Source organism: Triticum urartu, chromosome 2A, assembly GCF_056163025.1.
Source record: "Triticum urartu cultivar PI428250 chromosome 2A, HENAU_Tu73, whole genome shotgun sequence".
Lineage (NCBI taxonomy): Eukaryota > Viridiplantae > Streptophyta > Magnoliopsida > Poales > Poaceae > Triticum > Triticum urartu.
This window is the reverse complement of record NC_141874.1, coordinates 339566707-339590438: the sequence shown is the minus strand read 5'-3', so window position 1 is coordinate 339590438 and position 23732 is coordinate 339566707. Positions and strand designations below refer to the sequence as shown.

Below are 23732 nucleotides of genomic sequence, written 5' to 3'. Positions count from 1 at the left end.
TTAGGCTGCCTTGGGACGTCCTCCCACCTCCTTGGCCGCCACCCCTTGCTCCTATATAAGTAGATCCATCTAGTAGCTTTTTCGTTGGGTTTTGTTTAGATTAAAAGTTCGCCATAGCTGCAACTTCTCGTACTTCGTTTGTGTCCAACGACCAGACCAAGACGTCACAGAACCCCACCTTGATCAATAAAGCTTTCATCTTATATTCGCAATATCCAGATTGCAATCTCAGTTTCTTGCTTGTTCTTCGTTTGCTCGCAGGAAACAGACCCTCGTGGTCAGGTTGATCGTGCTCCGGCGTGGTCAATAACCCTCGGAAGTTGGTTTAGCGATTGCTAAGGCGCGACGTCTCGCACGTTCGTAGTCGGATCGTCAAGGTCGACTCCCACAGAAAACGATAGCCACCATCTCATCGAAAGATCGGGACCCTTGCCTATATCACAATTCCGCGTCTTGAGAGTGTCATCGTAGCATGAAGAGTCTCCAAAACCCGTGGAGACGCCAAAGGGGATAACGAAGAGATGGCACATTAGAGAAAGACACCGCATCTATAGAAGATACAACAAAAGTATCAAGAGAAGATGGGTTGTCAAAAGAAGATGGCACATCAAGAGAATGAAGCATGGCCCATGAAAATCGATGGCAAAAGAAGCTCAGCGGCAAGAGAATGGGCTTAGATCAACAATGCAAAGAGAGGCCACATACATCCTATTGAAAGGACAATGACTAGAAAAAGGCTGATGGACGAAAATTTGATGGGATCACATGACATGATAAAACATAAATATCAATGGATTTGGTGGACGTAGCGTATATTATAGAAAAAGAGAAAACACATACTAGACGGAAAATCTAGCAGCGGAGGTGGAACTATTTCCATGGGTGACTAACAGCAAAACGTAGTAGCATGTAGTAGCACCACCACTGGCGGAGGGCTCCGGTGGGCAGGGTATGGCGTCCGCCATACCTTGATTTTCGGCTAAAAAAATTTATACCTACATATCTATCACTTTTGTACTGCCTAGAAATCGACTGGAGCCTCGACCGCGGCCAGATGGGGCTCTGCATCGAGCGCCCACTAGTGTATACCTAGAGAAACAGAAAGAAACGAACGCCCACACACACCGACGCCGCGACGCGAACGCGACCAACTCCACCCACCCAGACGCGACCAAACCTAGCGCGGCGGCGGCGGCTGGGCAGGTCGCGAGGTCCAGGTGGGCGCGACGACGGGGCAGTCGACGGCGTCAGTGGGCTGGGGGCTTGGAGGGCTGCTGCACAGCGGCGCCTGCAATGGCGGCTCCGGCGGCGCAGCAAGCGGCGGCTCCGGCGACGGCTTCGGCGGCACAGGGGCTTCACCGGCGGCTCCAGCGGGCGACGACCACAGTCGGGGTCGGGGATTTTTTTTGGTAATCCCTAGGGGCTAGGTCTGAACTCTGAACTTTGTTGGGGCATTGGCGTTTTATCTTGTGTCAGTTCTCCATGATCTGATGTTTCTGAACCAGAACTCCAGATTTGTTTATATTCATTCATGCTAGTGTATTTGTCCAGACTCCAGATTTAGAATTTAGAAATTAGATTATTATATACATGCAAGGAAATAAGATGCCCAACCGGCATTGTTCTGTCGAGATTGCCAGAAGATGGAAGGAAGGGGGAAGGGACTAGCAAATTCAAAGAAAAGGGGAAGAGGTAATTTCTCATTTTTCTGAAATTTTGTAGCAGTTTTGAACAGCATCTTGAAGCCTTACATTCAAGCAGATTTTAATGATATATGAATCTCGTCATTGCAGATTTGAAAAGGTATTTGAAGTGATTGGTAGTGGCAGCAGCTCAAAAACGAATCCAAGCACCCACGAAAGTGTCAATATTTCGGCAAATGTCAATCATGAAGATCAAGTGACTTCCATGGAAGTAGATCATGAAAATTTGATGCCAACCGAACAAAAGGAAGAACAAACTACAGATTCCGTCGAAGCTATAGTGGAAGAGAATGTTGAAGTTCACGGCGTTGAAGGTATAACTATTTTTAGTGAAGATTACATAAATGGTGATCCAGGACTACGCATTCCACTTGATAGTTTTGCCCCCAACATTAGAGATGATGTTAGATTTGCTTATATACAAATGGGTGCAACTCAACCAACTAGTTCCACTTTCCCCCCAAATAGAGATGGAAGATGCTTCCGGCCACAATGGTATAAGGACTTTGATTGGTTAGAATATAGTGTAACAACGCATAAGGCTTATTGCTTCCGTTGCTATCTTTTTAAGCATGACCGAATAGATGATAAATTTGTGCATGATGTCTTCTCCAAATTGGGTTTTGACTGTTGGAAAAATGCGGTTGCGGCATTTCGTAAACATGTTGGTGGGCCATGTAGCATCCACAATATATCAAAAACAACATGCGATGATTTTAAAAATCAAAGGGCAAGTGTGAAAAGTAAAGTTACAACTTACAGCCAAGGTTCACTTGTCAAGTATGAAACTCGTGTGGATACATCACTGGGCACTGTAAGTTATCTAGCATTGCAAGGTGAACCATTTCATGGACATGATGAATCCAGTTCTTCTTTGAACAAGGGGAATTTTTTAGAGTTGCTTGATTGGGTCAAAGAAAGAATTCCAAAAGTGAAGGTTGCATTTGATGAGCTATGTCCTAAAAATGCCACAATGATTTCCAGGACAATTCAAAAAGAACTTGTCAAACATTGTGCAACTGCAGTCACCAATGTAATCAAAGAAGAGATGGATGACTATCTTTTCACTGTTCTTATTGATGAGTGTCGTGATATATCGGTGAAAGAACAAATGGCCGTGGTTGTCAGGTACGTATTGAAGCATGTTAGGTGTCTATGTGTTTTTTCCTTTTGTTATATGTAGAGTGCGTTAACTAATTATCTATCTACTTCTACAGGTATTTGAGCAAAAAAGGAGAGACCGTTGAAAGATTTTTAGCTATTAAGCATCTCATAGACACAACATCTGCCTCTTTGAAGAAGGCTTTGTTGGAGGTTTTTGCTAAACACGGTCTAGTCGTTGTAAGACAATGAGGGCAAGGATATGACGGGGCGTCTAATATGAGAGGAGAATTCAATGGACTTCAGAAGTTAATTCGAGATGAGAACCCATATGCTTTCTATATCCACTGCTTTGCCCACCAACTGCAGTTGGTAATTGTTGCTGTTTCGAGATGCTGCAAGGGTGTTGAGGATTTTTTTGAATATGTGACCATGATTGCCAATCTCAGTACTTCATCTTGCAAGAGGAAGGATAAATTGCTTGACAGGCAAAAAGAAGTTCTTTTGGATAAGATTGAGAGAGGTGAGATGCCCACAGGAAGAGGGAAAATCAAGAAACATCGTTGGTCAGACCTGGAGGCACAAGATGGGGATCTCATTACCCAACCTTATCTCGCATTGAATCAATGTGGGATGCAGTCATAGAAGTTTTGGGCATTGTTGAGGATTATGTGCGTGTTCCATGTAGGGCAGGAGGTTTGGTTCATCAAATGGAGACTTTTAGCTTTGTGTTCATCCTGAAGATGATGCTAAAAATCCTTCGTATCACAAATGATTTATCTCTTCTATTGCAAAAGAAGGATCAAAATGTTGTTCAGGTATGTGAATATGTGATGGATCATGTTAGATGTATTTTGTTCATGTAAGCATACATGCATCTAAAATTGTAATTCTCATTTCAGGCAATGTCATTGGTTACGGATGTGAGAACACGTTTGGTCAACTGGAGAAATGATGGTTGGGAGCCACTCTTAGAAGATGTCAAAGCCTTTTGCACCAAAAATGACATTCCAATACCAAGTATGGATGACATCTTTACAAAGTGGGGTAAATCAAGAAAAGGTGGACGGAACAATGTCACGACTGATCATTTTTTTCGTGTGGACACCTTCTATGCTTCTATAGACTCCATCACCACGGAGTTTGATCATCGTTTTAATGAGGTATCTTCAGAGCTGCTCCAAAACTTCTCTTGTCTTGACCCAAGAAATTCATTTTCTAGGTTCAACCTGAATAAGATCGCTAGGCTTACAGAGATTTATCATGATGACTTCTCTGACTATGAACATGAACATATAGAAGATAACCTTGATCTATTCATTATCCTTATGAGAAGAATTGAAGACTTTAGAGCTTGTCATGATATTGCAAGCCTAGCTAAAATGATGGTTGAACTTGAAAGGCATGTTATGTTTCCTACTGTTTATCGCCTCATTGAATTGGCATTGCTACTACCGGTAGCGACATCAACTGTTGAAAGGGCCTTCTCATCAATGAAAATCATTGAGGGAGTCTTAGATTAGGGGGTGTTCGGGTAGCCGAACTATACCTTCAGCCGGACTCCTGGACTATGAAGATACAAGATTGAAGACTTCGTCCCGTGTCCAGATGGGACTTTCCTTGGCGTGGAAGGCAAGCTTGGCGACGCGGATATTCTAGATCTCCTACCATTGTAACTGACTCTGTGTAACCCTAACCCTATCCGGTGCCTATATAAACCGGAGGGTTGTAGTCCGTAGGACAGAATCAACTCCATACACAACAATCATACCATAGGCTAGCTTCTAGGGTTTAGCCTCCTTGATCTCATGGTAGATCTACTCTTGTACTACCCATATCATCAATATTAATCAAGCAGGAGTAGGGTATTACCTCCATCGAGAGGGCCCGAACCTGGGTAAAACAAAGTGTCCCCTGTCTCCTGTTACCATCCGGCCTAGACGCACAGTTCGGGACCCCCTACCCGAGATCCGCCGGTTTTGACACCGACATTGGTGCTTTCATTGAGAGTTCCGTTGTGTGATCGACAAAAGGATCGATGGCTCGCCTGCAGATCAATTGCGACTTCGGCGTCTTCATCACCAGTTCGACTGGTCACCTTGGTTTGACCAAGAATTGCGCCCCGTATTCGGATCACCATGTTCGGACGAGGGCCTTCATCAAACATCAACTTCGATCTCTATCAAGATCACGGAGGAATCATCTATTGAGCTCGGGGGCTCAACGTCAACATTGCCCTCAAGCGACCGTGCTGTTTTTCTGGACAGCAAACTCGTATCTGCCACCACCACCTCCTCGAGTATCGCTTTGACGATCGCTTTGGTGGAATTGTGCGGAATTGAGTCTACAACAACCGTGGAAAATTTCGTCGAGTTCCGATGGAGGAATCTCTGGCAATCCACGATATACCGGAGCCCTGTCAAATCTGGATGGGAATTTGGATGAGTTTAGGGCGTGGTGTCCAGCTTCTAGCTCGAACATCCTTTGAAAGATCCAACCGTTGATCGGCTGCGGAATTCCTATATCTACCACCTCTCAAAATTTCGGCTCGATCCGACCGTCCGAACTCCGAGAACCTTCCGATTAGTGCATCACTTTTCGGATCTGTTTTCTGTGCGAAAACGAATCCGACCCGAGTTCATCTTTTTTATGAACAGGATTTCGGACATCCCTTTTAAAGGAAGTTTTGTATGGGATATTGTGTTTTGTTCCCGAACACATCCCACTAACTTTGAGATCTTTTGAACATGATCTTCAACATCATGCTGGTGTCAAACCAGTCCGGCAATATTACTCCACGGCTGCCGACCTACGCTAGACACGTCGTCACTTTAGCCGAGCTCAACTTCTTCGGATCATCATCTCGGCAAGCCGAACAAGAGTCCGGCATCGCGAAGGATAAATCATCACCAACATCGCCGCCCCACGGATTACATGGAGCGGGCATACTGGCATCGCCGCACGGTCGCTTCATCAAGACGGCATCGACCACGTCACGACCTGCATCGACAGGGCCGCACTATTGCTTCTTCAAGCTGGTGTCCATCACGCCGACCTACTTCGACTCATCGGCTGACATCGAGGCTTCGACATCTCGGCTGGACCGGGGGATTCATCATCTCTTCATCAACCTACTCCGGTAACGGGTGTGCGGATCAAGTCCCAATTTTGGGAATCACCTCCCTTCGTATTGCTACAACAAATAAACCAGGTGCTATTAATCCTAGTATTTTTTGCTTGTTTGGGTTCAATTTTTCCCAAGGAATTATTACTCTGGTTTGTCCATCATATGTACACAGGTCTATCAAATGGTGGTCGCATTAACGATGGTCGCATGGTGGTCCGGTCAGTCTCCGTACATAGTCCGGCGAATGCCGCATCCGGAACTCGGACCGACCTGTGAATTCAGGCTTTGCCACGCCCTTACCGCATCACGCCGACACCCTGCATCGACATTGACTTCGGCGCCAGGACATATTTCTTTTATAATTCACTTTGCATAAATTATTGATTATGCAATGATTTTTTATCATTATTACTATTATCTCCAGTTTGCACTATTTTTTGTGCACAGGAAAATGATCCGGGGACTTCGGCGTCACTCTGCCGGTCCGCATTGATCGTGCTATGTCACCATTTCGGAGTGCCGAGCTCTTTGCTCCGCCACCTCGGGACCGGCTTTGGGGATGGAACCTTGCCCCGCATCAAGCTCTGACCGCGTCATCAATACCGAACACATTAACCAGCTAAGTTGCCTTCATGCTCAAAGTTTTAAATTTTTAACTTGTGCTCGGTTCGACCAAGCATTATACTTTTTGGAAAAAAGTTGCTTGTAAAATTTTTTCGTTGTCAAAACTTTGTTTGTGACACACAAATTCAAGGACCCAATTCACTTGGGGGCTTCCTTTATGAAGCTTTTCCTCTTGCATGTGATTATACTTGTACGGCTTCGTTCCTTGTTCATGTATTATGCCACAATATGCACCATATTGACTTAAGCGATTTGCAAGCTGGGTTGCCTCGCTCCTGTGTTTACCCCTACGTTCCCGATTGTTCGGCTAGGGAGTAAAGGGAGCACCTCTACGATTGTCACGATCGAGTCACCCGAGCCGGACCTCAGACTGGGTGAAGCCGAAAGCTAGCGCTCTTACAGTTATTCAATGATGGTCGGCACACAACGGAACTCATGAGTACAAAAAATCTATTGCACAAGTCTCATAATAACAATGAGCACCGAAGAAAGGTATCGGTGGGGGTACTATTTTCTTCGAAGATGCTTCTTACTCTTCGCAGTAATATAGCATAAGTTCCTTGAGCGCGCTTTGTCTGTTACAGCCTTATGGCCTGGTTGCCTGGTTATTGGAAACACCGTCGATATTCTCGACCGATGGAGTACATAACACTTTTCGGTCCTTAACCGAAGAGGGAGAAGCCGACGGTCGGTTAAGACACGTTCAAAGTTCGGTTGAACATAGATATGATATAAGTACTTCGGTACATGAAATCATTCTTTCACCCAAGTCACTTGGGGGCTCTTAAATTTATATGAGCTATTTTATAGTAAATGTGTTTTCTTCTTGGTCATTGCAAAGTCTTTTTCTATCGCTCCTTTTTCGACGTGAGTGTGTGGTCAATAGCCAGCCGTAGGCTGACCTGCTTGAAGTCTTGAGATCGGATGTGTAATGTTAAAGCACGACAGAAGCACTCTTTTTTTTCTCTAAGACCAATTTTCGGATTGGCACCGAACACTTGATATTGTTCGGACGTCATGTTTTTACTGACGTTTCTTGGTTTTCCAAGCTTTTTTGGCACTTTTAAACTATTTGTGCTTTTCTAGCATTAGTCTCGCAGTGCAACGCAGGACACCTTTAGGGATTCGGCAAAAACATTCTCAGATATTGCTATATATGCATCGGTTTCGAATTGTGTCTTCGGTCAATAGTTGGGTTGCCCGGCTCCTGCACTTGCTTCCTACGTTCCGTTTTGTTTGGCTAGGCGTGCAAAGGGTGAACCACTGCGATTGTGCTTCCAGCTCACATGGTTAAGCACCTTAGTGGAGAAAGCCGAAAACTGACTGTCACAATAAGCGTAAACTGGTCAGTGATCCGATGACTATGACGGGCCATTCATAACATTGGCCGAAGTGTTTACGGCTTGACCTCGACTGTCGCCGAACACTACCGGGGGCTATTAACTGGCCTCCCAAACTAAATCCTCGATATTTTGCTCCTACATTAGAGCTGAGGTTTAATGATCATGCTTAGCATGACAACCCAAAGAAAGGAACCGATAGCGGGACTATTTTCTTTGGAATACATTTCTTCTGTTAAACAGTAATATAACATATCTCTCTGCGTACCTTTGTTTATAAAACCGTATGGCCAGATTGCCTTGTTTGTCGTAAATCTTTGCCCTCATAAAGGCTTTATAAAGTAGGACAAACACTCCTCGGCTACTGGCCAAGGAGGTGGAAGCCGATGGTTGGTCAACAAAGTTTTGTACAATGCGGATCCGAGCATTAATGACGTAAAGTACTTGGATACATAGAGTCATTACACATAATTTGTGATTTTACTATGGATATTGATCCTTAATTCGGCCACCCGTGCCCGCATTAAGGCTCGGGGGCTACTGGGCTTCGGGCTTATTATTTACAAATATTAAAGGGGCACATTGATCCCATGATCTGGTGTTACCACCCGACCAGTGTCTCGGGGGCTACTGCATTGCTTGTCCAATGCAGAAAATTTTATGTGCAATATAGTTTCCGAGGAGATTTTGATCCTCAGGTTGGTTGGCCGCACCCAACCTGAGTCTTGAGGACTGAGCACGCCGCTTTTAGTGTCCTGAAGTATTCTGCCGAGCTAGGACTTGATCCTCAGGCCGATTTTGCAAATCAACCTGAGTCTCAGCGGCTACTGGGATCAGCAGTCTTATGTCATCCTTCATGTGCATCTCGGGTTTTAGACCGATACACACCTTGAGGGCTACTGGCTATATATCTCGGCAGAGAATAAATTGCACCAATATAAAATATTGACAAAAAATCGGCCCACATTCGGGGTGGTGCACCATCTCGGAAGCAGCCTGGCATAAAGCTCGGGCCTAGTGGCTGGCTCCATAGAGGGCATTTCCGGCATTAAGCTCGGCTAAACTCCTTTAAAACTTCTTTGAACCAAGGTGATTTACGACACCTCGGATACAGTCCGGTGTTGGAGCTTGGATACATAGTCCAGCGTTGGAGCTCGGATACATTCCGGCGTTAGAGCTGGGAAGTGCGGACTTGGGCGCTGGAGCTCGAGTACGCGGAAAATGGATAGGCAAAGGAGGAAGAAGGCGTAGGTGAAAGGGTGGATTCTTATCCCCTTATATGGGCGGACGCAACTACGTGTCCCCACCAGCCTGGTAAAACTCGCTTATCTCCAAGTGCCGTAATCAATGGCGCGGTTAGGGTTACCCACGTCCGTATTGATGAGAATCCCGTAAAAAGGGCATACGATCTCTGCTTTGACAAGACGTGCCAAGGAAACCGCCTCGCAAAACATGCTGAGGTGGAAAAGTAAAAACGATTCGAGTAAAGGACTTGGCCGTAGTGTGATAGCGCGCTGCGGAATACGTCAGCAGATTTGATTTGTGTCAATATTATTCTCTCTATGGCAATATGTGGAAACTTATTTTGCAGAACCGGACACTACTATTGGTGTTTACAATCTTCTATGAAGGACTTGGAGGAGGAACCCGCCTTGCAATGCCGAAGACAATTTGCGCGCCGGACTCATCGTCATTGAAGCCTAGTTCAGGGGCTACTGAGGGAGTCTTGGATTAGGGGGTGTTCGGGTAGCCGGACTATACCTTTAGCCGGACTCCTGGACTATGAAGATACAAGATTGAAGACTTCGTCCCGTGTCCGGATGGGACTTTCCTTGGCGTGGAAGGCAAGCTTGGCGATGCGGATATTCTAGATCTCCTACCATTGTAACCGACTCTGTGTAACCCTAACCCTATCCGGTGCCTATATAAACCGGAGGGTTGTAGTCCGTAGGACAGAATCAACTCCATACACAACAATCATACCATAGGCTAGCTTCTAGGGTTTAGCCTCCTTGATCTCGTGGTAGATCTACTCTTGTACTACCCATATCATCAATATTAATCAAGCAGGAGTAGGGTATTACCTCCATCGAGAGGGCCCAAACCTGGGTAAAACAAAGTGTCCCCTGTCTCCTGTTACCATCCGGCCTAGACGCACAGTTCGGGACCCCCTACCCGAGATCCGCCGGTTTTGACACCGACAATCATCAAGACTGAGTTGCGCAGCAAGATGACCGATGGTTGGCTTAATGACTTGATGGTTTGTTATATTGAGCGAGAGATCTTCAAAAGTATCGATCTTGGTAAAATTAAGCAAGACTTTCAGAATGAGGGTAGGGCATTGCCATTGCCTGGGTCTTCTAGACGCCATTGAAAGCTTCATTATCGGTATGTTTTAGGTTGTTTTCCTATTGAAATATGCCTACATTTTCAGTGTATTTCATGTTGAGTTGTAATGTGTATTGACTCTTTCGATTTGCATCAAAATAATTCTTTCCTTAAGACTTCGCCACACCTTAATTTTTTTCTGACCTCCGCATCTGAGCACCACGTAGCAGCATCACGTAGCAGGAGATAGCAACAACCACACACACGGAAGCAAAAGCAGGAGGAGAGGAACACACCTGCACGGCTGCATGAGCGGCTGCACACGGGAACACGCATGGCTGATGAATCGGGACGGTGGTCCTCACGTGGCAGCGACGGTCTTCGCGGAAGGGCCGATCGTCCCAGCGGCAGACTTGGAGAGCAGCCAATGGGAGCGCAGCTGGCGTGGGAGACATGCACGGGGGCGCTGTTGACCAGGGCGGGGGTGCCGTTGACCGGGGCGGTGGCGATGTTCAAGGCGATGGGATCCAGACTCCAGAATGATGGCGTTGACCAAGACGGCAGGGCACGTGAAGTGGGAGGGAGGGGAGCGCGAGACGGCCAGAGGAAGATGGCGGCATCACGGGAGGAGGCAGCGTCTGGCTGAGAGGAGGTTGGCGGCAGCGCAAAATTGGATCTGCACAAGTTGCGCGTGCTAAAAAATAACCTAAGCTCTAATACCATGTTAGAAAAGCAACTTAATTTTATTAAAGGCCCAAGAGGCATATATATATTACACATGACTTGACTTGAGGTGTAAGAAAACTAAATATAGACTAACTAGATGATGCCCCGCGCGTTGCTGCGGGACTTTATGCTAAAATTAATTGTTTTGAGCATTATTACACTTAAAGTGACACTCTGCACAGAAAGACTTCTTTTTTTAGAAAAAGATGCTGAGTTGAGAAGGTTGGGGAAGTAATGTTAAAAGTTGTACTGATGTATAAAGATTAACCATCCAAATATTTTCACAATTAGTGAGAAAAATGGTAGTATTGCACTATTGCAGAACTACTGTAATTGTATTACTGTTCCATAATTATTTGTCTAACAATTTGGAAGAGCCGAAAAAATTACTAAAGCAGGCTCTCCCTAGAGGTAAGTATTATATGAACTTCTGATAGAGGCAAAGGTGTCCCGACGTTTCGATGAGATGGTGGCTATCGTTTCTGTGGGAGTCGACCTTGACGATCCGACTACGAACGTGCGAGACGTCGTGCATTAGCAATTGCCAAACCAACTTTCGAGGGGTTATTGACCACGCCGGAGCACGATCAACCTGACCACGAGGGTCTATTTCCTGCGAGCAAACGAAGAACAAGCAAGAAACTGAGATTGTAATCTGGATATTGCGAATATAAGATGAAAGCTTTATTGATCAAGGTGGGGTTCTGTGACGTCTTGGTTTGGTCATTGGACACAAACGAAGTACACAAAGTTGCAACTATGGCGAACTTTTAATCTAAACAAAACCCGAAGTCTAAACGATGCCCTAAGGGCTGTATGTATGGAGGAGAGAGGGGGAATTTCGTGGCCCTTGGTGGAGGGGTCCGAAGCCAAACCTAACTCTTGTTTCCTCACACATACGGACTCTAAAAATAGCCTATCCTTAAGTACTTCGAAAATACATGGGCCTGGCTATCACGCCCTCGATGCGGCTATATCTCCCACGTGTCGAAGCACGACTTAGAGGCATAACCACATTGAAAGCAATGTCGCAAGTGAGGTAATCTTCACACAACCCATGTAATACATAAGGGAAAGAGATACATAGTTGGCTTACAATCGCCACTTCACCCAATTACAAGAATAAAGCATTACATCATCCAAGTACAATCAAGGTCCGACTACGGAACCAAAATAAAAGAAGAACCCCAAATGCGACAAAGGTCCCCGATCGACCCCAACTGGGCTCCACTACTGATCAACTAGAACGAAAACAACACAAGGACAAGATCTTCATCGAGCTCCTCCTGAGCTTGGTTGCCTCACCTGCTCGGTTCAACGGCACCTGCAAACTAGTTTTGGAAGTATCTGTGAGCCACGGGGACTCAGCAATCTCGCACCCTCGCGATCAAGACTATTTAAGCTTATGGGAAAGGTAAAAGGTATGAGGTGGAGCTACAGCAAGCGACTAGCATATATGGTGGTTAACATACGGAAATGAGAGCGAGAAGAGAAGGCAAAGCACGGTCGATAAAAGTATGATCAAGAAGTGATCCTAACCAACCTACGTCAAGCATAACTCCAACATCGTGTTCGCTTCCCAGACTCCGCCGGAAAGAGACCATCACGGTTACACACACTGTTGATTCATTTTAATTAAGTTAAGGTTCAAGTTATCTACAACCGGACATTAACAAATTCCCATCTGCCCATAACCGCGGGCACGGTTTTCGAAAGTTCAAATCCCTGCAGGGGTGTCCCAACTTAGCCCATGACAAGCTCTCACGGTCAACGAAGGAATAGACCTCCTCCCGAGACATTCCGATCAGACTCGATATCCCGGTACAACAAGACATTTCGACAGGGTAAAACTAAACCAGCAACACCGCCCGAATGTGCCGAAAAATCCCGATAGGAGCTGCACATATCTCTTTCTCAGGGCACACTCAGATTGTCCTAGGTACGGGTAGGCCAGCCCAGAGTTGCCCCTGGTGGTCACCGGCAGCTGACAGGTTGGACCAACACTCAGAGGAGCACTGGCCCGGGGGGGGTAAAATAATGATGACTCTTGAGTCCGCGAAACCCAAGGGAAAAAAAGGCTAGGTGGCGAATGGTAAAACCAATGTTGGGCATTGCTGGAAGAGCTTTATGTAAGGCGAACTGTCAAGGGGTTCCCATTATAGCCCAACCGCGTAAGGAACGCAAAATCCGGGAACATAACACCGATATGACAGAAACTAGGGCAGCAAGAGTGGAACAAAACACCAGGCATAAGGCCGAGCCTTCCACCCTTTACCAAGTATATAGATGCATTAATTAAATAAGATATATAGTGATATCCCAACAAGTAAACATGTTCCAACAAGGAACAACATCTCCATGTTCCAAGAAGGAACAAACTTCAATCTTCACCTGCAACTAACAACGCTATAAGAGGGGCTGAGCAAAGCGGTAACATAGCCAATCAACGGTTTGCTAGGACAAGGTGGGTTAGAGGCTTGGTTCAACAATATAGGAGGCATGATAAGCAAGTGGTAGGTATCGCAGCATAGGCATAGCAAAAGAGCGAGCAACTAAGCAAGCAAAGATAGAAGTGATTTCGAGGGTATGATCATCTTGCCTGAAATCCCGCAAGGAAGAAGAACGAGTCCATGAAGAAGACAAATGGATGTAGTCGAACGAATCCTCACAACACGACGTTAACGGAACCAACCCGAAGAAGCAAACACCGGAAAGAAGAAAACAACATAGTAAACAACCACCACATAGGCATGGCAGGATGCGCAAACAAGAATGATGCATGTCCGGTTTAAAGAGGGCATGGCATGGCAAAGTGCAACAACCAACACTACAAATTAAGTGGAGCTCAATATGCAACGAGTTGCATATTGACGGAGCACCGCATCAATTATTTAGTTTGATCTCGTTTCTGTACCCAACAATATTAAATGTTGTTAAACATGGCAAGAGGGTGAAGCAAAAGAAAACTACCCATCTAGTCAAGTTTAAATGAGGCCGGAAGCAACGAACAACATTTCCGGAAACTCCTCATGAGCATACTTTGGTTATGGTACTGTTCTGCCCTAAATCAAATTTTATAGTTGTTATGATGAGGACATCAATACCATTGTTACACCCACAGCCCCTACTGTTACATATACTGGACCAATTACTAGAGCTCGCGCACACCAATTAAATTACCAGGTACTTTCGTTTCTTGGTAATGATTCTAATGTTCATGAGATTATGATGCTGCCTAAATTGGATACATTTGTTTTGCTTACAAATGAAGGTCCTAGCTTGGAGAAGGATGAACATTGGAGCAAGAACACGAATGGAGTTGATGGCATGCGCAAGGGGATCAAGAACGGAGTTACAAGTGATGATTTCAGGACTTTGAAGCCGCCATAAGGAGTGCATGAAGCCTTGGACGAAATATTCAAGATGCCACTTCATAATATTCGTCCATAGGCTATTCTAGGTGCTGCGTCACCTTATTAATGGGCCAGGCCCATGTAATTTCGAAATACTTAAGTATAGGCTATTTTTAGAGTCCGTATGTGTGGGGAAACAAGAGTTAGGGTTGGTTTCGGACCCCACCCTCAAGGGCCACGAAATTCCCCTCTCTTCCTCCATATATACAGCCCTTAGGGCGTCGTTTAGACTTGGGTTTTGTTTAGATTAAAAGTTCGCCATAGCTGCAACTTCGCGTACTTCGTTTGTGTCCAACGACCAGACCAAGACGTCACAGAACCCCACCTTGATCAATAAAGCTTTCATCTTATATTCGCAATATCCAGATTGCAATCTCAGCTTCTTGCTTGTTCTTCGTTTGCTCGCAGGAAACAGGCCCTCGTGGTCAGGTTGATCGTGCTCCGGCGTGGTCAATAACCCCTCGGAAGTTGGTTTAGCGATTGCTAAGGCGCGACGTCTCGCACGTTCGTAGTCGGATCGTCAAGGTCGACTCCCACAGAAAACGATAGCCACCATCTCATCGAAACATCGGGACACCTTTGCCTCTATCAAGTGGTATCAGATTTCCAGGTTGCTCGGTGAGATTTTACAGTTTTTCGTAGATTAGATTGAGTCTGTTCTTCATACCTACAGTCCACGAAAAAGCCACAAAAAAAAAATTAGGGTTAGTTCATCATATCCGAACCAATCTGAGCCTTTGCATAATCTTTTTAGGGTTTTTGCTTTGTTGAATTTGCGGTTGCATCGTCGTGTCAAGTTGCTGGTCTTAGAGTCTAGTCTTTTAGAGTTTCGAGTTCTGGTCATAAGTTGTCACGCCGCCGCCGCACCATCATCATCGCCCATCTACCACTTTTGCTTATCCGCCACCGCTCTGAATCCTTATCCATATACCACTACCAATCCGTATCCATATACCACCATCAATCTCTATCCATATACCACCACCGCTACCATATACCACCACCGCTGCCATATACCACAACCATATATCCACCACCAATCCGAGTTCTTCTCATATTCGGTTTGTTCTTGAGATCAATCTCAATTCCGATTCGTGTTTCCTTGCCTGCGTAGGTTTCGGAAAAAAAAAAAAAAAAAGAGTCTGGAGACCCCCGGGCAGTTTTTAGGCCAAAATTTTCTCGGGCAAAATTTTTTTTCCCTATCCTATTTTTAGGCTTTTCTGAGTCTTTTGAGCCACGTGCCATCATAGTGATTTTTTGTCGCACTTTTTCGTCGTCGCTGCCCTGATTTCCGAAAAAAAAAAAGTGGAAAAAAAATTTTCGTGCCCATACTATCAGTTTGACGAGGGAAGAGTTTTGAGACACTCGCCGTTATAGTAATTTTTCGCAAAAAAAAAAAAAAAGAGGAGCGCAAAAAAAAAAAGAGGAGCGCAAAAAAAAAAGGAGCGCAAAAAAAAAGCGAAAAAAAAAGTTCCAGAGTGTGCTTTTCCCTTATTTACGTGCAGCGCCGTGATTTTGTTAGTGTTCTAGGCTCGCGTCTCTAGCACGGTCTAGCCTAGGACCAGCACAGTACCGTCGTTGAGCGTTTATTCAACTTTGCATCTCTGAATTGATTATTGCTGACCCTTTTTGCTACCATACTATAAGCCTTCCCAGCTCCACATACCTCTACGTCGTGCGTTTGACTCTCCCTGGCAATCGCTCTATCCAAGCTTTTGAGAGTTTTGACTACAACGGTTGCCGATCACCGCCTGCTGCTGGGTAAGAACTGGTAAGAATTTGAGATTTGCTTGACGGATTTGTGACACCCGCCACCACCACCTCTTGTTAGTATTCTGTAGGATCATATTCTTGTGTGTTTTCTATTGTTGCTAACCATGGCAGGATCACAAGCCGACGAGACTGACTGGGAGAACATGACCAATCAGGAGTTGCATGATAAATTTCAGCAAATGATGAATGGACAGGTGCAGGATGTGCTAAACAGATTTGAAGAGGCCATGGAGAAGATAGATGACATGGAGAAGACGTTCGAAACAAAGCTCGATGACAGGTTTAATGAATTGCTCGCGCGTCTTCCACCACCACCACCGGCTGCACCTAACGCACCTCTACAACAACAACAACGACGACTACCTACACATCGTGAAACAGCCCTCCGCCGAGCGAGCCGTCTCCCTCTTGCACCTGGCCAAACTGTTGGTGCTGCTGTTGCTACTTCTGTGGCTCCTGCTGCTGATGCGGAGGAGGGTGATTTTTCTGGCGATTACGAGGATGAGGTTGATCAAAATCAGAACTACGTGCCACCACCAGCACAGCAACCATCAGGTCGTCCACATGCAAATAATGGCAATGGTAGGGCTCACCCTCAGGTACGAGATCATGACCATCTCCCTAAACTAAAATTGAATATTCCACCATTTGAGGGTAGATATGTTCCTGATATATATCTTACTTGGGAGTTAGAAACTGAACAACGATTTACATGTTTACAATATCCCGAGGAGAGACGTGTTCCTGCTGCTGTTTGTGCATTCACTAGTTTTGCATGTGTTTGGTGGTCTGAGCATTGTAGATTATATCCCATTCCTGCTACTTGGGCTGCTTTGAAAACTGCTATGCGTACTCGTTGGGTTCCACCATATTATCAATGTGAGTTACTTCAAAAATTGCAGCGCTTAAGACAGGGAACAAATTCTGTAGAAGAATATTATCAGGAATTACAAACTGGCATGATTAGATGTGGTATTGTTGAGGAGAATGAAGCTATGCTTGCACGTTTTATGGGTGCATTAAATAGAGACATTCAGACGATTCTAGAGTATAAGGAGTATACTAATATCACTCGTTTATTCCATCTTGCTTGTAAAGCTGAACGTGAAGTGCGTAGTGGTTACCATCAAATTCGTATGAAATTGGGAGATGAATGGAAAACAGCATTTAAAACTAAGTTTGGATTATATGAGTGGTTAGTCATGCCTTTTGGGTTAACTAATGCACCTAGTACTTTCATGAGGTTAATGAACGAAGTTTTACGTGCCTTCATTGGACGATTTGTGGTAGTTTACTTTGATGACATATTGATTTATAGCAAATCTTTGGAGGACCATTTGGAACATTTACGTGCTGTTTTTATTGCTCTACGTGATGCACGTTTGTTTGGTAACCTTGGAAAGTGCACCTTTTGCACCGACCGAGTATCTTTTCTTGGCTATGTTGTTACTCCACAGGGAATTGAAGTTGATAAAGCCAAGATTGAAGCTATTGAGAGTTGGCCGCAGCCCAAAACGGTCACACAAGTGAGGAGTTTCCTTGGCCTCGCTGGTTTCTATAGGCATTTTGTGAGAGATTTCAGCACCATTGCTGCACCTCTCAACGAGCTTACAAAGAAGGATGTACCTTTTGTTTGGGGTACCGCACAGGAAGAAGCCTTCACGGTATTGAAAGATAAGTTAACACATGCTCCTTTACTCCAACTTCCTAATTTCAATAAGACTTTTGAGCTTGAATGTGATGCTAGTGGAATTGTATTAGGAGGTGTGTTATTACAAGATGGAAAACCTGTTGCATACTTTTCTGAAAAATTGAGTGGGCCTAGTCTGAACTATTCTACTTATGATAAAGAATTATATGCTCTTGTTCGGACCTTAGAAACATGGCAACATTATTTATGGCCCAAGGAATTTGTTATACATTCTGATCATGAATCTTTGAAACACATTAAAAGTCAAGCAAAACTGAACCGTAGACATGCTAAATGGGTTGAATTCATTGAGACTTTCCCTTATGTCATTAAACACAAGAAGGGTAAAGAAAATGTTATTGCTGATGCCTTGTCTCGTCGTTATACTATGCTTTCACAACTTGACTTTAAAATATTTGGTTTGGAGACCATCAAGGATCAATATGTTAATGATGCTGAATTTAAAGATGTATTGCAGAATTGTAAGGAAGGGAGAACTTGGAACAAGTTCGTTCTTAACGATGGATTTGTGTTTCGTGCTAACAAGCTATGCATTCCAGCTAGCTCCGTTCGTCTTTTGTTATTGCAGGAGGCGCATGGAGGAGGATTAATGGGACACTTTGGCGTCAAGAAGACGGAGGATATACTTGCTACACATTTCTTTTGGCCAAAGATGAGACGGGATGTTGAGCGTTTTGTTGCTCGCTGCACTACCTGTCAAAGAGCTAAGTCACGACTCAATCCTCATGGTTTATATATGCCTTTGCCTGTACCTAGTGTTCCTTGGGAGGATATATCTATGGACTTTGTTTTAGGTTTACCTCGAACAAAGAAGGGGAGGGATAGCATATTTGTTGTCGTGGATAGGTTCTCGAAAATGGCACACTTTATACCATGTCATAAAAGTGATGATGCTGTTAATGTTGCTGATTTGTTCTTTCGTGAAATTATTCGCTTACATGGTGTGCCAACTACTATTGTTTCAGATCGTGATACTAAATTTCTTAGCCACTTTTGGAGATGTTTATGGGCTAAGTTGGGGACTAAGCTGCTTTTTAGTACTACTTGTCACCCCCAAACTGATGGACAAACTGAAGTAGTCAATAGAACATTGTCTACTATGCTTAGGGCTGTTTTGAAGAATAACAAGAAAATGTGGGAAGAATGCTTGCCTCATATTGAATTTGCTTATAATTGTTCATTGCATTCTACTACTAAGATGTGCCCTTTTGAAATTGTGTATGGTTTCCTACCTCGTGCACCTATTGATTTGTTGCCTCTTCCATCTTCGGAGAAGGTTAATTTTGATGCTAAAGAACGTTCTGAATTGATTTTAAAAATGCATGAGTTAACTAAGGAAAACATTGAGCGTATGAATGCTAAATATAAACTTGCTGGAGATAAGGGTAGAAAACATGTTGTGTTTGCACCTGGAGATCTTGTTTGGTTACATTTGCGTAAAGATAGATTTCCTAATCTGCGCAAATCAAAGCTAATGCCACGTGCTGATGGTCCTTTTAAGGTTTTAGAGAAAATAAATGATAATGCATATAAACTTGAGCTACCTGCAGATTTTGGGGTTAGTCCCACTTTTAACATTGCAGATTTGAAGCCTTATTTGGGTGAGGAAGATGAGCTTCCGTCGAGGACGACTTCATTTCAAGAAGGGGAGGATGATGAGGACATCAATACCATTGTTACACCCACAGCCCCTACTGTTACATATACTGGACCAATTACTAGAGCTCGCGCACGCCAATTAAATTACCAGGTACTTTCGTTTCTTGGTAATGATTCTAATGTTCATGAGATTATGATGCTGCCTAAATTGGATACATTTGTTTTGCTTACAAATGAAGGTCCTAGCTTGGAGAAGGATGAACATTGGAGCAAGAACACGAATGGAGTTGATGGCATGCGCAAGGGGATCAAGAACGGAGTTACAAGTGATGATTTCAGGACTTTGAAGCCGCCATAAGGAGTGCATGAAGCCTTGGACGAAATATTCAAGATGCCACTTCATAATATTCGTCCATAGGCTATTCTAGGTGCTGCGTCACCTTATTAATGGGCCAGGCCCATGTAATTTCGAAATACTTAAGTATAGGCTATTTTTAGAGTCCGTATGTGTGGGGAAACAAGAGTTAGGGTTGGTTTCGGACCCCACCCTCAAGGGCCACGAAATTCCCCTCTCTTCCTCCATATATACAGCCCTTAGGGCGTCGTTTAGACTTGGGTTTTGTTTAGATTAAAAGTTCGCCATAGCTGCAACTTCGCGTACTTCGTTTGTGTCCAACGACCAGACCAAGACGTCACAGAACCCCACCTTGATCAATAAAGCTTTCATCTTATATTCGCAATATCCAGATTGCAATCTCAGCTTCTTGCTTGTTCTTCGTTTGCTCGCAGGAAACAGGCCCTCGTGGTCAGGTTGATCGTGCTCCGGCGTGGTCAATAACCCCTCGGAAGTTGGTTTAGCGATTGCTAAGGCGCGACGTCTCGCACGTTCGTAGTCGGATCGTCAAGGTCGACTCCCACAGAAAACGATAGCCACCATCTCATCGAAACATCGGGACACCTTTGCCTCTATCACACTGGTTGAGCGAGGGGATCGAGGAGGATCGGGCGAGGCGATCCCGAGGTGGGAGGCGACCCGGTGGCGGCGGTGGAGGGACAAATCTCCTAGATTTTAGGGTTGGGCTATATATATACATTAAGTGGATTAGGTTAGGGGCTACCTCATCCCTACGATCGTAATCGTACGGTCGCGAACAAAATAGTTAGGGAGCCCAATTAACAAAACGGAGATGTTTTGTAGATGTTTGGGGATGATCCGGATCCAACGGTGACGACTGCCTGGGTCGGGTCCGGGACAGCTTTCGGGCGCGCGCGCGAGGAGGGTCGCGGGCTGACGAGAGAGGTTAGGTAGGGCCTGGCGGTAGGTAGTGAGCTGTGTAGACGGTCTCGAGCTGAGAGAAGAGAAGAGAGGGAGGCCCGGCGACTGTTTCCGGAGACCGAAAACGTCCGACGTTAGACCGACTATAATGTCGCTATAGTTATCCGTTGGGCTATCAAACGAACTCCGAATGCGATGAAACTTGGCAGGCGGCCTACCTACAACATAACAACACCACATGCCAACTTTCAACCCATTCCGAGAACATTTTTCGGCCACTTATAAAATAATATTTCGGACGTGCCGCCGGCGCGTGCAAGTGTGGTTGGGCTCAGAACGGACAACGAAAGGAACGAGGAGACCGGGACGGATGCAAGTTTTGAAAACATGATGATGCAATGCACATGATGACATGATGAAATGCAACATGCAAGCAAATGACATGGCAACGACAATGAATAACTGGACGACACCTGGCACATCGGTCTCGGGGCGTCACAACACTCCACCACTACGAGAGGATCTCGTCCCGAGATCTAGAATGGCACCGGAGGGAAAACGGAAGAGAAAAGAGAAGTGGTAAAACCAAGTTGCTTCTTTGACAAACGAGTGAAACCAAAGAACCTTGAGAAGTTGAACAAATTGAATGAGAGAATGTAATGGAGATGAACGAAGTTGAAAACACTCCGTTAGAAAAGAGGGACAAAGAACATTGCGAAAAACCTTGAGGCTGAAGGGCAAGATATATATTGAAACCACTCCGATTAAGTCAAGATAGAGAAGGATTAAGAATGATATAATTTGGACAGCACTCCGACTGAAAAAGAGAAGTAAAACTTGATAAGATGAAAAGAACTTGAAGAGATGACACAACACTCCGGTTAAATGGATAAGCAAAGGAAAGAAGAAGCTCTTGGGAAAAACAATATGATTGGTCGAAGAGAGCAACATCACAATGCCTCAGGATGAAGGAATTAAAGGTCGATCATCGGAACAAAAGAACGGAGAATAAAATGGCAACTTCTGCCACAAAAGAGCTTGGAAAGCATCCTTGCAAGGAAGGATTGCATGGGGTTGTTGGGAAATCAAGAACGAAAAGAATAAGATTGTAGTGTGCTTATGGAGAACATCTCAAAACTATGAGGTGAAATTCTGCCACTAACGAGACCAATAGGTTGGATTGATATCAACAAGGAGACGAGAAACTTATTTCACCGGGAGGATAAATAAAGACTTGGGTCCTTTATGAGCACCATAAATAGCAACAATCCTTAGGGAAGGCTTTAGGTGAAATATAACCCAAGATAGCTCCAATGAAGAGGTTGATGGATTTAAAATACCTCATTCTTAACAATATGTGAATCATGAACCATGAGGTCAAATTATCAAGAATGACATAATACCACCTCCAATGATAAAGTAGAAAAAACTGCGCTCCGGATTACAAGATGAAGAATATTTGAGCTCTTTAGAAAAGAATCTTGATGAACACTTCGAGAGGGAAATTGAATCCTTGATGAACATCATGTAGAACTTTCATGAGAACTCCAGAAAACAAAAAGAATGATCAAACAAAAGAAAGAGAAGTTGAAAATACAAGGAGAATCCTTGTAATGATTAGATGGATCTTCGTGATGAAATAAATTGAGAGAGCTTGGAACTCCGGAAAAGAAATATGAGCTATTGAAACCAAGAATAAGTATGATGAGCCACTCCGGAAAAACAGGAATTGAACAAACTCGATGAAACAAGAATAAGAATTATATTATGCTCGTCCTTCATCAATTAAATTGATGACAAACAATGGATTTGGCATACTACTTATTCTCGTTGAAAGGATTAAGATAGATATAGCGCAAACTTGGGAAGGTCTTCAATGCACCACCGGTAGGATTAAAAATAACGAATGAATTGATAAATAACCAAGGAAGAGAAATCTTGAACGAACCACCGTAAGAATTGAAAAAGAACGAATAAAACATAAAGAAACACCGGGAAGAATTATGAAATGAACGAGGATACTTGAGAGGATTTAGATACATCAGAACGAAGAGATCACGAGCCGATAAAAGATCACTTGAACGAAGCACCCGTAAAATAGGAGACTGATAACTGACAGCTAAGAGTGAATAACCTGAATTGACGGACTCCGGATAACAAACTGAGAAGACTCTTGAATTGCTCCGGATAGGTGAAAAGAATTCTCACAATCAAACAATTATGAGAGCATGGCCGAGAATGGGGCAAGATATGGAGAAAAACTCTTCTTCGGTCTTGAAATGATGAGAATGGAAACAAGAAGCACCACCAAGAATTATTTAGACACTCTGGAATGAAGAATGGAAAGGTTGATCCAACGATGAAAAGAATTTGAAAGATCTTGGAGAATTACATTTGACTGATGATAATTCATTCTTACATCAAACTTTGACAAGAATTTGAGAATACCTCCGAGAAAATAGAAGACAGGTAAGATCCTGGAAAAGACCTGTGGGTTAGGGCCCACTCAAGAGAAACACCGTTGAAATGATTACTTGAAAAGGAGAATGCACCGGTTGAATTAAATGACTTTAATGAGATACCAATCTCGAAAGATCTTGAACAAAAGCAGAGTGGAAAAACACGAATCTTCGAGATATCTTTAGCACTCCGGAACAAATGAATAGCGAGAAATGAATTATTATGAGGTGCACCGGCATAAGAAAAACATTAGAAGTACGGAGAAGAATATGATTACACCGAAAGCTTGAATTGAATCCACCGGAGAAGAAATGAGTGACGAGAGACGAACTTGAAGCTTCGTTAGCATCTTCCTGAGAATCAACGGATAAGAACATTGACGGAAAATAATGGAGAGACTTCTCATCAGTAAAAGGATACTTGAATAAGAAATCTGAGTCCTCGAAGAAAAAGGGAGGGTGGGCGGGAAAACAAAGGCAACTTGGAGAAGAATGAAACAAACACCGTTGAGAAGAACTGATACTTGATCTTGCGGTTGTTGAAATGATCGG

At 44.2% G+C, this 23732-nt stretch overlaps 1 protein-coding gene and 1 pseudogene across 1 annotated transcript; one reads left to right on the top strand and one right to left on the bottom strand.

The window, feature by feature from the left end:
• Positions 1-23732, bottom strand: part of LOC147985022 (KH domain-containing protein HEN4-like) — an 84465-nt pseudogene that overhangs the window by 37221 nt on the left and 23512 nt on the right.
• LOC147985024 (uncharacterized) lies at positions 3431-10269 on the top strand. The gene is made up of 3 exons (XM_087545664.1): positions 3431-3622; positions 3707-4315; positions 10108-10269. The coding sequence occupies exons 1-3, from the start codon at positions 3431-3433 to the stop codon at positions 10267-10269; spliced, it is 963 nt and encodes a 320-aa protein (XP_087401790.1).

Excerpts from the sequence above, each read along its gene's own strand:
- LOC147985024 (XM_087545664.1), top strand. The coding sequence starts at position 3,431 with ATGTGGGATGCAGTCATAGAAGTTTTGGGCATTGTTGAGGATTATGTG. Across the intron at positions 3,623-3,706 it reads AGGATCAAAATGTTGTTCAG|GCAATGTCATTGGTTACGGA; the intron begins GTATGTGAATAT and ends TTCTCATTTCAG. Across the intron at positions 4,316-10,107 it reads CAATGAAAATCATTGAGGGA|ACTGAGTTGCGCAGCAAGAT; the intron begins GTCTTAGATTAG and ends ACAATCATCAAG.